The sequence below is a fragment of the Ovis aries genome, chromosome 14 (genome assembly GCF_016772045.2).
Source record: "Ovis aries strain OAR_USU_Benz2616 breed Rambouillet chromosome 14, ARS-UI_Ramb_v3.0, whole genome shotgun sequence".
NCBI lineage: Eukaryota > Metazoa > Chordata > Mammalia > Artiodactyla > Bovidae > Ovis > Ovis aries.
In genome coordinates, this window is record NC_056067.1 from 65,985,637 (window position 1) to 66,000,449 (window position 14,813).

Consider the following 14,813-nt stretch of genomic DNA (forward strand, 5'->3'; position numbering starts at 1 on the left):
TAGTGTCCATGTGCTAAGATGCTTCAGTCGTGTCTGACTTTGCAACCCTATGGACAGAGGAGGCCCACCAGAGCAGGCCCACCAGGCTCCTCTGTCCATGGGATTTCTCAGGCAAGAAGACTGGAATGTATTGCCATGCCCTCCTCCAGGGGATCTTCCTGACCCAGGGGTCAAACCCATGTCTTTTATATCTCCTGAATTGGCAGGCAGGTTCTTCATCAGTAGTACAAAGAAGTATAACCTGATATGCTAACAAGATAGAATGGAATCATAAAATAATGAAAACCACAAAAGCAGGAAAAGCATAGAAAACAAAAATTGGAATAAAGGGACTTCTTGGTAGCTCAGTGGTAAAGAATCTGCCTGCCAATGCAGGAGATCACGGGTCCAGGAGGATCCCGCATGCCACAGAGCAACTAAGCCTGTGTGCCACAACCCCTGAGCCTGTGCTGTAGAGCCCGGGAACCACAACTACTGACCCTATGCGCTTCAACTACTTAAGCCTGTGCAACCTAGAGCCTGTGCTCCATAGCAAGAGAAGCCACTTCAGTGAGAAGTCCACTCACTGCAACCAGAAAGTAGCCTCTGCTTGCCACTCAGTTCAATTCAGTTCAGTTCAGTCGCTCAGTCATGTCCGACTCTTTGCGACCCCATGAATCACAGCACACCATGCCTCCCTGTCCATCACCAACTCCCGGAGTTCACTCAGACTCACGTCCATCGAGTCCGTGATGCCATCCAGCCATCTCATCCTCTGTCGTCCCCTTCTCCTGCCCCCAATCCCTCCCAGCATCAGAGTCTTTTCCAATGAGTCAGCTCTAAGGGACTCTCAAGAGTCTTCTCCAACACCACAGTTCAAACGCATCAATTCTTCGGCGATCAGCCTTCTTCACAGTCCAACTCACATCCATACATGACCGCAGGAAAAACCATAGCCTTGACTAGATGGACCTTAGTCAGCAAAGTAGTGTCTCTGCTTTTGAATATGCTATCTAGGTTGGTCATAACTTTTATTCTAAGGAGTAAGCGTCTTTTAATTTCATGGCTGCAATCACCATCTGCAGTGATTTTAGAGTCCAAAAAAATAAAGTCTGACACTGTTTCTACTGTTTCCCCATCTATTTCCCATGAAATGATGGGAACAGATGCTATGATCTTCGTTTTCTGAAAGTTGAGCTTTAAGCCAACTTTTTCACTCTCCTCTTTCACTGTCATCAAGAGGCTTTTTAGTTCCTCTTCACTTTCTGCCATAAGGGTGGTGTCATCTGCATATCTGAGGTTATTGATATTTCTCCCGGCAATCTTGATTCCAGCTTGTGTTTCTTCCAGTCCAGCGTTTCTCATGATGTACTCTGCATAGAAGTTAAATAAGCAGGGTGACAATATACAGCCTTGACGTACTCCTCCTATTTGGAACCAGTCTGTTGTTCCATGTCCACTTCTAACAGTTGCTTCCTGACCTGCATACAGATTTCTCAAGAGGCAGGTTAGGTGGCCTGATATTCCCATCTCTTTCAGAATTTTCCACAGTTTATTGTGATCCACACAGTCAAAGGCTTTGGCATAGTCAATAAAGCAGAAATAGATGTTTTTTGATGATCCAGCGGATGTTGGCAATTTGATCTCTGGTTCCTCTGCCTTTTCTAAAACCAGCTTCAACATCAGGGAGTTCATGGTTCACATATTGCTGAAGTCTGGCTTGGAGAATTTTGAGCATTACTTTACTAGCATGTGAGATGAGTGCAATTGTGCAGTAGTTTGAGCATTCTTTGGCATTGCCTTTCTTTGGGATTGGAATGAAAACTGACCTTTTCCAGTCCTGTGGCCACTGCTGAGTTTTCCAAATGTGCTGGCATATTAAGTGCAGCACTTTGATAGCATCATCTTTCAGGATTTGAAATAGCTCAACTGGAATTCCATCACCTCCATTAGCTTTGTTCGTAGTGATGCTTTCTAAGGCCCACTTGACTTCACATTCCAGGATGTCTGGCTCTAGATTAGTGATCACATCATCGTGATTATCTGGGTCGTGAAGATCTTTTTTGTACAGTTCTTCTGTGTATTCTTGGCAACTCTTCTTAACATCTTCTGCTTCTGTTAGGTCCATATCATTTCTGTCCTTTATCGAGCCCATCTTTGCATGAAATGTTCCCTTGGTATCTCTAATTTTCTTGAAGAGATCTCTAGTCTTTCCCATTCTGTTCTTCTCCTCTATTTCTTTGCATTGATTGCTGAAGAAGGCTTTCTCGTCTCTCCTTGCTATTCTTTGGAACTCTGCATTCAGATGCTTGTATCTTTCCTTTTCTCCTTTGCTTTTCGCCTCTCTTCTTTTCACAGCTATTTGTAAGGCCTCCCCAGACAGCCATTTTGCTTTTTTGCATTTCTTTTCCATGGGGATTGTCTTGATCCCTGTCTCCTGTACAATGTCACGAACCTCATTCCATAGTTCATCAGGCACTCTATCTATCAGATCTAGACCCTTAAATCTATTTCTCACTTCCACTGTATAATCATAAGGGATTTGATTTAGGTCATACCTGAATGGTCTAGTGGTTTTCCCTACTTTCTTCAATTTAAGTCTGAATTTGGCAATAAGGAGTTCATGATCTGAGCCCCAGTCAGCTCTCGGTCTTGTTTTTGTTGACTGTATAGAGCTTCTCTATCTTTGACTGCAAAGAATATAATCAATCTGATTTCGGTGTTGACCATCTGGTGATGTCCATGTGTAGAGTCTTCTCTTGTGTTGTTGGAAGAGGGTGTTTGCTATGACCAGTGCATTTTCTTGGCAAAACTCTATTAGCCTTTGCCCTGCTTCAAGGCCAAATTTGCCTGTTACTCCAGGTGTTTCTTGACTTCCTACTTTTGCATTCCTGTCCCCTAGAATGAAAAGGACATCTTTTTGGGGTGTTAGTTCTAAAAGATCTTGTAGGTCTTCATAAAACCATTCAACTTCAGCTTTTTCAGCGTTATTGGTTGGGGCATAGACTTGGATAACTGTCATATTGAATGGTTTGCCTTGGAGACGAACAGAGATCATTCTGTCGTTTTTGAGATTGCATCCAAGTACTGCATTTTGGACTCTTTTGTTGACCATGATGGCTACTCCATTTCTCCTGAGGGATTCCTGCCCTCAGTAGTAGATATAATGGTCATCTGAGTTAAATTCCCCCATTCCAGTCCATTTTAGTTTGCTGATTCCTAGAATGTCGACGTTCACCCTTGCCATCTCTTGTTTGACCACTTCCAATTTGCCTTGATTCATGGACCTGACATTCCAGGTTCCTATGCAATATTGCTTTTTACAGCATCGGATCTTGCTTCAATCACCAGTCACATCCACAACTGGGTATTGTTTTTGCTTTGGCTCCATCCCTTCATTCTTTCTGGAGTTATTTCTCCACTGATCTCCAGTAGCATATTTGGCACCTAATGACCTGGGGAGTTCCTCTTTCAGTATCCTATCATTTTGCCTTTTCCTACTGTTCATGTGGTTCCAAGGCAAGAATACTGAAGTGGCTTTCCATCCCCTTCTCCAGTGGACCACATTCTGTCAGGCCTGTCCACCATGACCCGCCCATCTTCTGTTGCCCCATAGGCATGGCTTGGTTTCATTGAGTTAGACAAGGCTGTGATCCTAGTATGATTAGATTGACTAGTTTTCTGTGAGTATGGTTTGAGTTGAAGATGTAGCTGTGACCTTTTCCTGGGAGGAATGAGGTCTCCTTGATGAGACTCAAAATGCCTGTACCGTGATGTGATGCTGGAGAACTTGGCACTTATAACCTCCCAGGGTAAGAACCTCAAACCTTTCCTCGTGACCTGAGCTAGTCTCTGCACTTTCCTTTTCCCCAGAGACAAGTTTGTCCTTCTTGTGTCAGGACCACGGTCACTGCTTTTTTCCCCCAGTACTCTAGGTTGGTGATGTGGTTGGTTGGGCTGAGGTATTTGCAATGCCATCCATTTTCCTTGAAGAGGCCCCACATCTGCTACCCTGCAGCCTCCCCTGGAAAGATCCAGGGTCAGGAATCTTCCATTCAGCCTAATATATCCCACCATACTTCCCTCTTCTTACTGGGTGACATCCAGATGCAAGTGATCTGTGCTCCTCAGGTTCTACTTCTTTCTTCTCATAAACATTTCCTTTTAACTGCCTTTGCTGGGAATTAATTCTCTGGTGTAGACCATGCACTTCTTGCAAGAACCTTTCCAAAGTTCTCTTAATAGTATTTAAATGTTTTCCTCTAGTTTATGATGTGATTAGTATGGGTCAACTGCTCCTATGTGGTGTCTTTCCCCTTGTATTTGCATCATCCAGGTCCCATACACTTGTTCATTTTGAAAGTGGAGTGGGAAGCTCTTATTTGTCCACAAGCTGGATATGAATTCCAACTCAACCAAGTAGGCTCAAAGGGCTGCTGTACAGTAGCACCCTATGGGAGTACATGATGCTAGTTCAAGTGATACCAGGAATTTGTTCTGTTTGACTTGAATTTTGATGGCTATTTCCAGTGACCACAACTTTTTCCCTCCATTCTTAATAGTGCTGACTTAATTCTGCATTGTGGTTTTTCTACTTGTAGTCCAACCTGTGGCTAATCCTTATATCTGTGAATTCCCTGTATCACCCATTTTCCTCCCTGCTTTATCTGTTCATTTTGTAACATTGGCCCATATATTTTCTATAATCAAATATATACCCATTCTTAAAATGTTCCTGACCAAAATCTACTTTTTTGCAGTCCTCTTTTCTCGGACCTGGAAATACTCATCTACATTGCAGTCATGTGTTACCAGCAGATACAGTCCTGCTGACAGTTGTTTGTAGCTAATTTTTTTTCCTTTTTTTTTTTTTTGGTTAATGGCTGTGCTGGATCTTCATTGTGAGACATGGGCTTCTCTAGGTTGCAGCTCATGTGCTTGGTTGCCTGTGGCTTGTGGGATCTTAGTTTCCCAACTAGGGATCAAACCCATGTCTGCATTGGAACGCAGATTATTTACCACTTGACCACCAGGGAAATCCCTGTAACTGATTTTTTAACTGTCAACAATTAAGTAATTTTTCACCCTGCTTTTCTTCTCTTGACACATCACATGGTTATCTTTTTTCTCATGTGGTCTTCCCCCATCCTGTGGCCTTTATAGCCCAGTATTGCTCATGATAATGTCATCAAGAAGCCAAATCCCTGTTCTTGTAAATAATCACATGGACTCATTTATGAGTTTGTCAGACACACATTGGTGTGTGGGCTCCCCCCTGCCCCACTAAAGTCAACATGTGCTTCACCAACATTTCTTGCTTTTAGGTTGCGGCCATGAAGTGGAGAACAAGAAGACTTCTTTTGAGCAAAATGTTTCTTTTCAAAGAATGTCACAGATCAGGACTCCCAAGGCAGATCTATCCTCCAAAACGGCCCACCTCTGTGAATTATGTGTCCAAATATTGAGAGACTTTCTGTACTTGGATGAATGTCAAGCAATACATTCAAAGCTGAAATTACATAGGTCTAGGAAACAGTTGCATGTCAGCACAAACCTTGATCAGCATCAGAAGCAATGCATCGGGGAGAAACTCTTCAGAAGAGATGTGGATAGAACTTCATTTGTGAAGAACTGCAAATTCCATGTGTCAGGAAAGTCATTAGTCTTCAGGGTGGTTGAGAAGGACTTCTTGATCAGGTCTCAATTTCTCCAGCATTGGGCTACTAACACCTGGAAGAGGTCAAACAGAACTGAGTGTGAGACAGCCTTTCAGAGGGGAAAAACTTATCCTAACTGGGGAGAAGTTAGCAAGAAGTCACACCTCACTGTACACCAGAGAGTTTACACCAGGGAAAGGCCATATAAATGCAGTGAATGTGGGAAGTCATTTAGCCGAAACTTTGTGCTCTTTCAACATCAGAAAATTCAGACTGGAGAAAGACCTTATGAGTGCAGTGAATGCGGGAAAACTTCTTATCAATGTTCTGCCCTTCATCAGCATCAGAGACTTCACACTGGTTCAAGGCCTTATAAGTGCACTGATTGTGGGAAATCCTTTGCCGATAATTCCACCTTCATCAAACACAGGAGAAATAGGCCTTATGATTGCAGTAAATGTGGGAAAGCGTTTTCCCAAAGTTCTTCACTCCTTTGACATTGGAGAGTTCACGCTGGAGAAAGGCCTTATGAATGTGGAGAGTGTGGAAAATCATTTAGGCAAAAGCCCAACCCTATACAACATTGGAGAATTCACACTAGAGAAAGACCTTATAAGTGTGGGAAATTGTTTAACAACAAGTCCCATCTCATTGACCTCCAAAGAGTTCACACTAGAGAAAGGCCATACGAGTGTGGGGGATGTAAGAAATTCTTTAGCAAGTAGTCCTATCTCATTATACACCAGAGAGTTCACACCGGGGAAAGGCCATATAAATGCAATGAATGTGGGAAATCATTTAGTCAAAACTCTACGCTCCTTCAACACCAGAGAATCCACATTGGAGAAAGACCTTATGAGTGCAGTGAATGTGGAAAAACTTTTAATCAGTGTTCTGTTCTTCATCAGCATGAGAGACTTCACACTGGTTCAAGGCCTTTGTAAGTGCACTGACTGTGGGAAATCCTTTGCTGATAATTCCACCTTCATTAAACGCAGGAGAATTCACACTGGAGAAAGGCCTTATGAGTGCAGCAAATGTGGGAAAGCATTTTCCCAAAGTTCTTCACTCCTTCGACATCAGAGAGTTCACTGGAAAAAAAAAATCTTACAAGTAAAGGAAATTTGAGAAGCTGGTTAGCCCAAGCTGTTTTTCAAAATCAGAGAACTCACATTGGATCAAAGCCATGTAAGTGCCATGAATGTCAGAAATATTTTGCAAAAAGCTTCAGGTTCATTAAACACAGGCGTGTTCATACTGCAGAAAGACTTATATTGTAGGAAATGTTTGAATTCCTTTACCTACAACTCTAGTCTCATAGAATACTGTAATGTTCACACTGGATAATAGCCTTGTGGATGTGACTAATGTGGGAAATTTTTTTTTAGCCAAAACTCTAGCCTCATTACATACTGGGGAGTTCACAGGCTTCACTTTTATGTCATTGAATACCACAAAGTTCAGAAAAAAGTGCTGTGCAGGGATGAATTGTTGGTCAGTGTAGCACTGGGGAGATCCCTTACGAGGGTGTTGTCTGCCTCTGTTGACCTCATACATGCAACAAACCACTAATATTCCAGGTTTATGGGAGCTTCAGTGCATTTCTTAAGCTGCTCAGAGCCCTTACCAGATTCATGTCATTGCCAGTTCCATAGCAAAAGCCATTTCACCACTGTTGTGTGGCAGGTGTTCATGATGTACACTTTTGAACCACCCTGAGTCCACAGAAGAACATTTTGATGTTGTCCCATTTATGGGAGCCTTTATAGTAAATCTGAGCTCTCCTTCCTTTCTAATTCCTTTGATGGGTTACATCTCTGAGTTGACCAGTTTTTGTCTTAGGCTTCTCTGCTGGTGACTTGCAAACTGAGCCTACTTTTCTCAGTGTCTGTTGTGACTCCTGTGATGGGATTTTCCTCCCCTTCATGCCTCAAGCCCAGGAATACTCTGCGTCCCATTGTACTGGTTTGTGTGAAAAATGAAGACCTTACTCTTTTTTTTTTTTTTTAGCAGCTCAGCTTTTTATTGAATATGTTACTAAAGAGGTTTAGTCAAAAAGACCAAAGCCCATGTCATCGTCAGATTCTTCAGATTCTTCTTTCTTTGCTTCTCCTTCCTTCTCAGCTGGGGCAGCAGTGATGGATTCGGCAAGACCTCCTGCTGGCGCAGCACCAGCTGCCGGGGCAGGTCCACCAGCCCCCACATTGCAGATGAGGCTCCCGACGTTGACATTGGCCAATGCCTTTGCAAACAAGCCTGGCCAGAACGGCTCAACATTTACACTGGCTGCTTTTAATGACGGCACTGACTTTATCCTCCGTGACCATGCAGAATGAGGGCAGAGGAGATGCAGGTGAGCTCTGAGATTGAGGCCATGATGAGGGCAAATGCTCGGTGGGGGCTGCCGGGTGCGGTGCTAGTCACCGGATGAAGTGAGGGCCTCATCCTAAAATGGCCTTAGCTTCCTCGGAAGACCCAAGCACCTCAACAGCAGAGGAGGAGAAAGCAAGACCCTCCTCTTCAATCTTGGGATTTTATTCCCTGCGGTGACTTGAAAACAGCTGGGTTCTAGCAGCAATCAGGGTTGAAAGGTTTTTTGTGGAACTGCACACTCTCCCTCAGAGGGAGCGCTATGCTGTGAAAGCACCTCTCTCTAGCTTTGTCCTAGTTGCCATTGCTGCCCAGGGCCTCCAGGGAAAGACTGCAGGGATTTGTGGTTCTTATTTGTAGCCTGGATGCATTGGTATTTTGTTAGTTCAGATGTTAGTCTTTAGATGGGCAGTTGTGATACATTTGCTGCTTCCTAAGTCAAGAAAATTTTCCTCTTCACGGGGATCATGGATTGTGTCCACTTAGTAAGAGAAGTCTGTTCCCTAGGTCCTGCAGTGGGGCCATGTATCCACACGTCTAGAATTCCAGATAGTGGCGGCATAGGTTAGATTATACAGTCGTATAGGCAGGGGGAGTCATCTGTTACAGGAACACTGGATTTGTAGGGAGGGGGAAAGGCTACCACAAGTGTGTGGAAATGTGTCTGTATTGAAGGGGTCTCCACAATATTCCAGCTACTACCTGTGAAGGAAGAGCCAGTGCAGAAATTGTCATGGCATCTGGAACTATGTATCTTCTATAGGGAAGCTGTTGTGAGATGAAAAAATTATCAGTGGCTTTATAGTATCTATGTGATTTCACTTCATATGTGTTGCTGTGCAGGAAAATGAAGATAGTGAGGATGTGCTGTCCCCACTGAATGCAATGTAAACCCTGCATTCCTGTGGAATTTGGGGGGGAAGATTTCCTAGCAGTTCAGTAGTTAGGGCTTGGCACTTTCACTGCTGAGGGCTCAGGTTCAGTCTCTGCTACAAGCTGCAACCAAAAAAATATTAAATATTAAATTGTTTTTTGAAGTTTCTGTTTTTTCCCTAACAAAAAAGATAGTGAAACAGCAAAAACTTATGTTGGAATTTTATTTATTTTTCAGTGATGTGACCTCTCTGGTATAAAACTAATTGTTTTTTTTTAATGTGGGAGTATTTCATAAACACTTTGTGTACTGTACACAATGCAGTAGCCATGTACAGCATATACTTTTAAAGTTTAATCATTAATATTCTTGATCACTTAAAAATTTTTTATTATAGTATGTGCCAATCTATGCTGTATAGCACAGTGACTCAGTTATATGCATATATACATTCTTTTTTTTAAATATTCTTTTCCATTATGATTTATCACACAGAGTATTCAATATAGTTCCCTGACCTTGTTTCTTGATTAATTCTTAAATCTAGAAACTCAACATTTTCAAGCCATGATTTGTAGCTCTGAATAAATAGGCTTTGAGTGTTCTCATTTGGTTGGCCATATTTATTTCCACAAGTCTAAGTAAATGTAGTCAAAATTCTATGTTATAAACTGATTTGAAATAGTTTTTGACTATGTGATTATACAAGTATTCATTTTATACAGCATTTAGTTTGTTGTATTTCATTTTCCATTTTAGGTTATTGACATTTTAGCAACAAATGGATCTAAGAAGATACCCTTAACTAACATCTTTAAAGGAGGCATTGTTGGTCTAAGTTGCATTTGGAAGCCTCATCACACCATGTATGGAAAGTGGTCCACTGGTTAATCAGAATTTTCTTTTGCTTGTGAGTAAACAATACTGTAGGATCCACTTAGGGGGACTTCAGTTCAGTTCAGTTCAGTCGCTCAATCCGACTTCAGTTCAGGTAAGTTCAGTGTCAGACTCTTTGCAACCCCATGAATTGCAGCACACCAGGCCTCCCTGTCCATCACCAACTCCCGGAGTTCACTCAGACTCACGTCCATCGAGTCAGTGACGCCATCCAGCCATCTCATCCTCTGTCATCCCCTTCTCCTCCTGCCCCCAATCCCTCCCAGCATCAGTCTCTTTTCCAATGAGTCAGCTCTTCGCATGAGGTAGCCAAAGTACTGGAGTTTCAGCTTTAGCATCATTCCTTCCGAAGAACACCTAGGACTGATCTCCTTTAAAATGGACTGGTTGGATCTCTACTGTCCAAGGGAGTCTCAGGAGTCTTCTCCAACACCACAGTTCAAAAGCATCAATTCTTCGGCACTCAGCCTTCTTCACAGTCCAACTCTCACAGCCATACATGACCACAGGAAAAACCATAGCCTTGACTAGACAGACCTTTGTTGGCAAAGTAATGGCTCTGCTTTTGAATATGCTCTCTAGGTTGGTCATAACTTTCCTTCCAAGGAGTAAGCGTCTTTTAATTCCATGGCTGCAGTCACCATCTGCAGTGATTTTGGAGCCCCCAAAAATAAAGTCGGACACTGATTCCATTGTTTCCCCATCTATTTCCCATGAAGTGATGGGACTGGATGCCATGATCTTAGTTCTCTGAATGTTGACCTTTAAGCCAACTTTTTCAATCTCCTCTTTCACTTTCATCAAGAGGCTTTTTAGTTCCTCTTCACTTTCTGCCATAAGGGTGATGTCATCTGCATATCCGAGGTTATTGATATTTTCCCGACAATCTTGATTCCAGCTTGTGCTTCTTCCAGCCCAGTGTTTCTCATGATGTACTCTGTATATAATTTAAATAAGCAGGGTGACAATATACAGCCTTGACATACTCCTTTTCCTATTTGGACCCAGTCTGTTGTTCCATGTCCAGTTCTAACTGTTGCTTCCTGACCTGCATACAAGTTTCTCAAGAGGCAGGTCAGGTGGTCTGGTATTCCCATCTCTTTCAGAATTTTCCACAGTGTATTGTGATACACACAGTCAAAGGCTTTGGCATAGTCAATAAAACAGAAATAGATGTTTTTTCTGGAACTCTCTTGCTTTTTTGATGATCCAGTGGATGTTGGCTATTTGATCTATGGTTCCTCTGCCTTTTCTAAAACCAGCTTGAACATCTGGGGGACTTAGCTATAGACAATTTATGAATAAGTTAGAGCTTTCTCACTGGTGAAACCACCTAAATCCTGTGCCTTTTGTGTTACTTAAAGGGGCAGGATTTAGGTGGAAGTAGCTTGGTGTCCTTTGTGTGTGTGTCTGTCTGCTGAACCATGTGGCTTGCCAGATCGTAGTTCCCTGACCAGGGATCAAACCTGTGCCCCCTGCAGTGGAAGCACAGTCTTAACCACTGGACCACCAGGGAAATGCCACTCAGTGTCCCCTGAATTGGCAATTTCCACATGGAGGAAAACCTCCATGTACATTCAGCATGGTTGTATTCAAACCTCTGGTATTGTCAAAGACTTCCTAAATCCCAGGTTGGAAAAGAAAGCTTATTAGAACATTCATTTCTCTTCTGTGTGGACACAGTCCAGGCACCTTCTGACTGAGACAAGAAAAGCAACATTGGTTGAAGAATCTCTTAGACCTTTCCTGCAATGGATTTGAAGATTAATGAATCTTGTAGACTTAAAAGGTTAAAAATAATACAACCCCCCCTTTTATAAAGTTTTTTTAAAGGACACTAGAAAATGTAAGAAATTATACTAAGCTAATAAAGGAAAGAAACATTAGGCTTCTAATGGTTTGGATGGAGTCAGCACTTCACATTAGTAAACACAATCTTGCTCAAAGTTGTTTTCTCAAAGAAAAGTTTAAAAAATATAATTTTTAATGTTTTCCAGTTATAGGTTACAGCTTTTGCATAATTTGAAGTGTCTTTAAGCATTTGATTTAGGTATATAGATATTTGTAAATTATATTTTTGAAAGTTTCTACAGTAGCCATACCAGGATGACTTTTTGCACAAATAACACTTTATAATTTTAATTTTAAAACAGAAACTACATTTTCTACCATGGAAAAGTATTACCACATTATTGTAGTTCATAGAAGACTAAAATTTAGTATCTAAAGATTTGGAATTTATGAATATACTCCACTGGGTCTATGGGTCAGCTAACTTGTTAACATTTCCACAAATAACTGTATCTGCTCAGTTCAGCATCTTGATATGAAGTACCCCTCATTCTCTTGCCACCCTTTATGTCAGCTTCCTGAATGCGCACACCCCTTCACACACTTGTCCTTCATATGTACCTTTCTCTCTCTGGAGTATTCTTCCCAACACTCTACATTTAGTAAATCACCAAAAAATAATCATTGCAAACATTAAAAAAAAATCTTCAGAGAATTTTCCCAGAGACTTTAGGTAAAATTCACTGGAGTGGTGGTGTTGCTGCTTCTCCTTGTCCCGAGCTATGTAAGGGGTGTAAGGACAATGCTTTCTTCCCAGAGAAACAAAATGGACCACAGTTCATCAGATGTTTTACACCTAGTTTGTGCTTATGATGAATGGCATCTGTCATTATTTCTGTTTTCTTGCCAGAAAAAATCCCACGGACAGAGGAACCTGGCTTAGTGACTAAACAGCGACAACAACAGAACTTTACACCTTGGGCTTCCCTGGTGGCTTGGTGGGAAAGGATCCTAATGGGATGCAAGAGACATGGGCTGGGAAGAGCCCCTGGAGAAGGAAATAGCAACCCATTCCACTATTCTTGCCTGGGAAATCCCATGGACAGAGGACCCTGGTGGGCTACATTCCATGAGGTATCAAGAGTCGGACACAACTTTCTGACTAAACAACAACAACTTAGATCTTGAGGTACAAAGACATTATGCAGTAGTTGCAGAATGTGAGCTCAGTAGTTGTGGCACACAAGTTTAGCTTCGCTGGGGCACATGGAATCTTCCCAGACCAGGGATCGAACCTGTGTCTCCTGTATTGGTAGGTAGATTCTTAACCACTGCTCCACCAGGGAAGTCCCCCAAACCCTTACATTTTAAAAACAATCTGAAGAGTTTATACGTTAAAATACATGCTGTCTGGGATTCAATTCAGTCACTCAGTCGTGTCTGATTCTTTGTGACCCCATGAACCGCAGCACGCCAGGCCTCCCTGTCCATCACCAGCTCCCGGAGTTCACCCAAACCCATGTTCATCGAGTCGGTGATGCCATCCAGCCATCTCATCCTCTGTCATTCCCTTTACAGGTGAAATAATATACTAAGATGCGTGGGGTAGATGAAACAAGACCAACCATGAAATAGCAAATAGTGCTGGAATATCGCAAAACACTGCAGCCATTGTCACATGTCAAAATGGCATTTGTTTTGTTCTTCTCTTTTTGAGATTGACACCAGATTCAGAAAGGAATTGAATATATGTGAGGATATGAAGTAATATATATTAAACAGATGAAAGTATTGCTCAGTGAATTGGACAGAGTCAGTTCAGTTCAGTCCCTCAGTTGTGTCTGACTCTTTGTGACCCCATGAACTGCAGCACACCAGGCTTCCCTGTCCATCACCAACTCCAGGAGTTTACCCAAACTCATGTCCATTGAGTCAGTGTTGCCATCCAACCATCTCATCTTCTGTCGTCTCCTTCTCCTCCTGCCTTCAGTCTTTCCCAGCATCAGGGTCTTTTCAAATGAGTCAGCTGTTCACGTCAGGGGGCCAAAGTATTGGCGCTTCAGCTTCAACATCAGTCCTTCCAGTGAATATTCAGGACTGATCTCGTTTAGGATGGACTGGTTGGATCACCTTGCAGTCCAAGGGACTCTCAAGAATCTTCTCCAACACCACAGTTCAAAAGCATCAATTCTTCAGCGCTCAGCCTTCTTCACAGTCCAACTCTCACATTCATACATGACTACTGGAAAAACCATAGCCTTGACTAGACGGACCTTTGTTGGCAAAATAATGTCTCTGCTTTTTAATATGCTGTCTAGGTTGGTCATAACTTTTCTTCCAAGAAGTAAGCGTCTTTTAATTTCATAGCTGCAGTCATCATCTGCAGTGATTTTGGAGGCCACTCCCCCAAATAAAGTCTGCCTCTGTTTCCACTGTTTCCCCATCTATTTGCCATGAAGTGATGGGACCAGATGCCATGTTCTTAGTTTTCTGAATGTTGAGCTTTAAGCCAACTTTTCCACTCTCCTCTTTCATCAAGAGGCTCTTTAGTTCTTCGCTTTCTGCCATAAGGGTGGTGTCATCTGCGTATCTGAGGTTATTGATATTTCTCCCAGCAACTATAAAGGCAGGGTTTCTGTTGTCTTGGGAATCATTGTCAGAGACCTGTCTTTGTATTCCTTCCTCAAGGTGGCGCAGCATCCTTTTCCTTATCTACACTTTTGTGTATTTGTCTATACCAAACACAGATGAACAGTGCACTATTGTTTATTAGCTTCAGTTTTCAGTGTCTCCATTCTGTGTCTAAGTGACTCTGCATAGGTCATTTGGGTTTTTTTGTTTGTTTGGCCGTGCTGGGATGCTTGTGGGATCTTAGTTCCCTCATCAGGGATTGAACCATGCCTCCTGCCTTGGAAGGGAGGAATCTTAATCACTGGACCGCCTGGGTAGTTCCAGGATGCATTTGGATTGATGAATTTGATAGCATCTGGAAAGGTGCTCTTAGACTCTAGGAACACGCTGAGCTTCGAAGAATTTGAAAGAAAATGTCTCCAAACACTTGGGTGATCAGTTACAGACAGTAATCCTCAAACATCTGAGTGCATTCTCTTTAAGAAGGAACGCCCCACCTCAGTCTCTGGACTTAGGTTGTTATTTTAGCAAATCTCACAGTGTAGCTTCGCCGTTTCTCCTGGACGCCAGGGATAACTCAAAACTGGACCTTGGCCCCTGTATCCGTGGGAAAA

General features: G+C 42.5%; 1 protein-coding gene and 1 long non-coding RNA gene across 2 annotated transcripts; one reads left to right on the forward strand and one right to left on the reverse strand.

Annotated features, from left to right (window-relative positions):
• Positions 1-1,911: 1,911 nt before the first annotated feature.
• LOC121816398 (uncharacterized) lies at positions 1,912-12,997 on the forward strand. The gene is made up of 3 exons (XR_009596481.1): positions 1,912-6,824; positions 7,761-7,989; positions 9,640-12,997. It is a non-coding gene; the product is annotated as an uncharacterized LOC121816398 (long non-coding RNA).
• LOC114117842 (large ribosomal subunit protein P1-like) lies at positions 7,684-8,012 on the reverse strand. Its single transcript, XM_027977605.1, has 2 exons — positions 7,961-8,012; positions 7,684-7,892 (listed from the first exon to the last, which is right to left on the reverse strand). The coding sequence occupies exons 1-2, from the start codon at positions 8,010-8,012 to the stop codon at positions 7,684-7,686; spliced, it is 261 nt and encodes an 86-aa protein (XP_027833406.1).
• Positions 12,998-14,813: the final 1,816 nt, after the last annotated feature.

Bases quoted from the DNA above. Each gene is read 5' to 3' on its own strand.
- LOC114117842 (XM_027977605.1), bottom strand. From the start codon at position 8,012: ATGGCCTCAATCTCAGAGCTCACCTGCATCTCCTCTGCCCTCATTCTG. The intron at 7,893-7,960 runs GTCACGGAGGAT...CGTTCTGGCCAG, and splicing joins CTCTGCCCTCATTCTGCATG to GCTTGTTTGCAAAGGCATTG.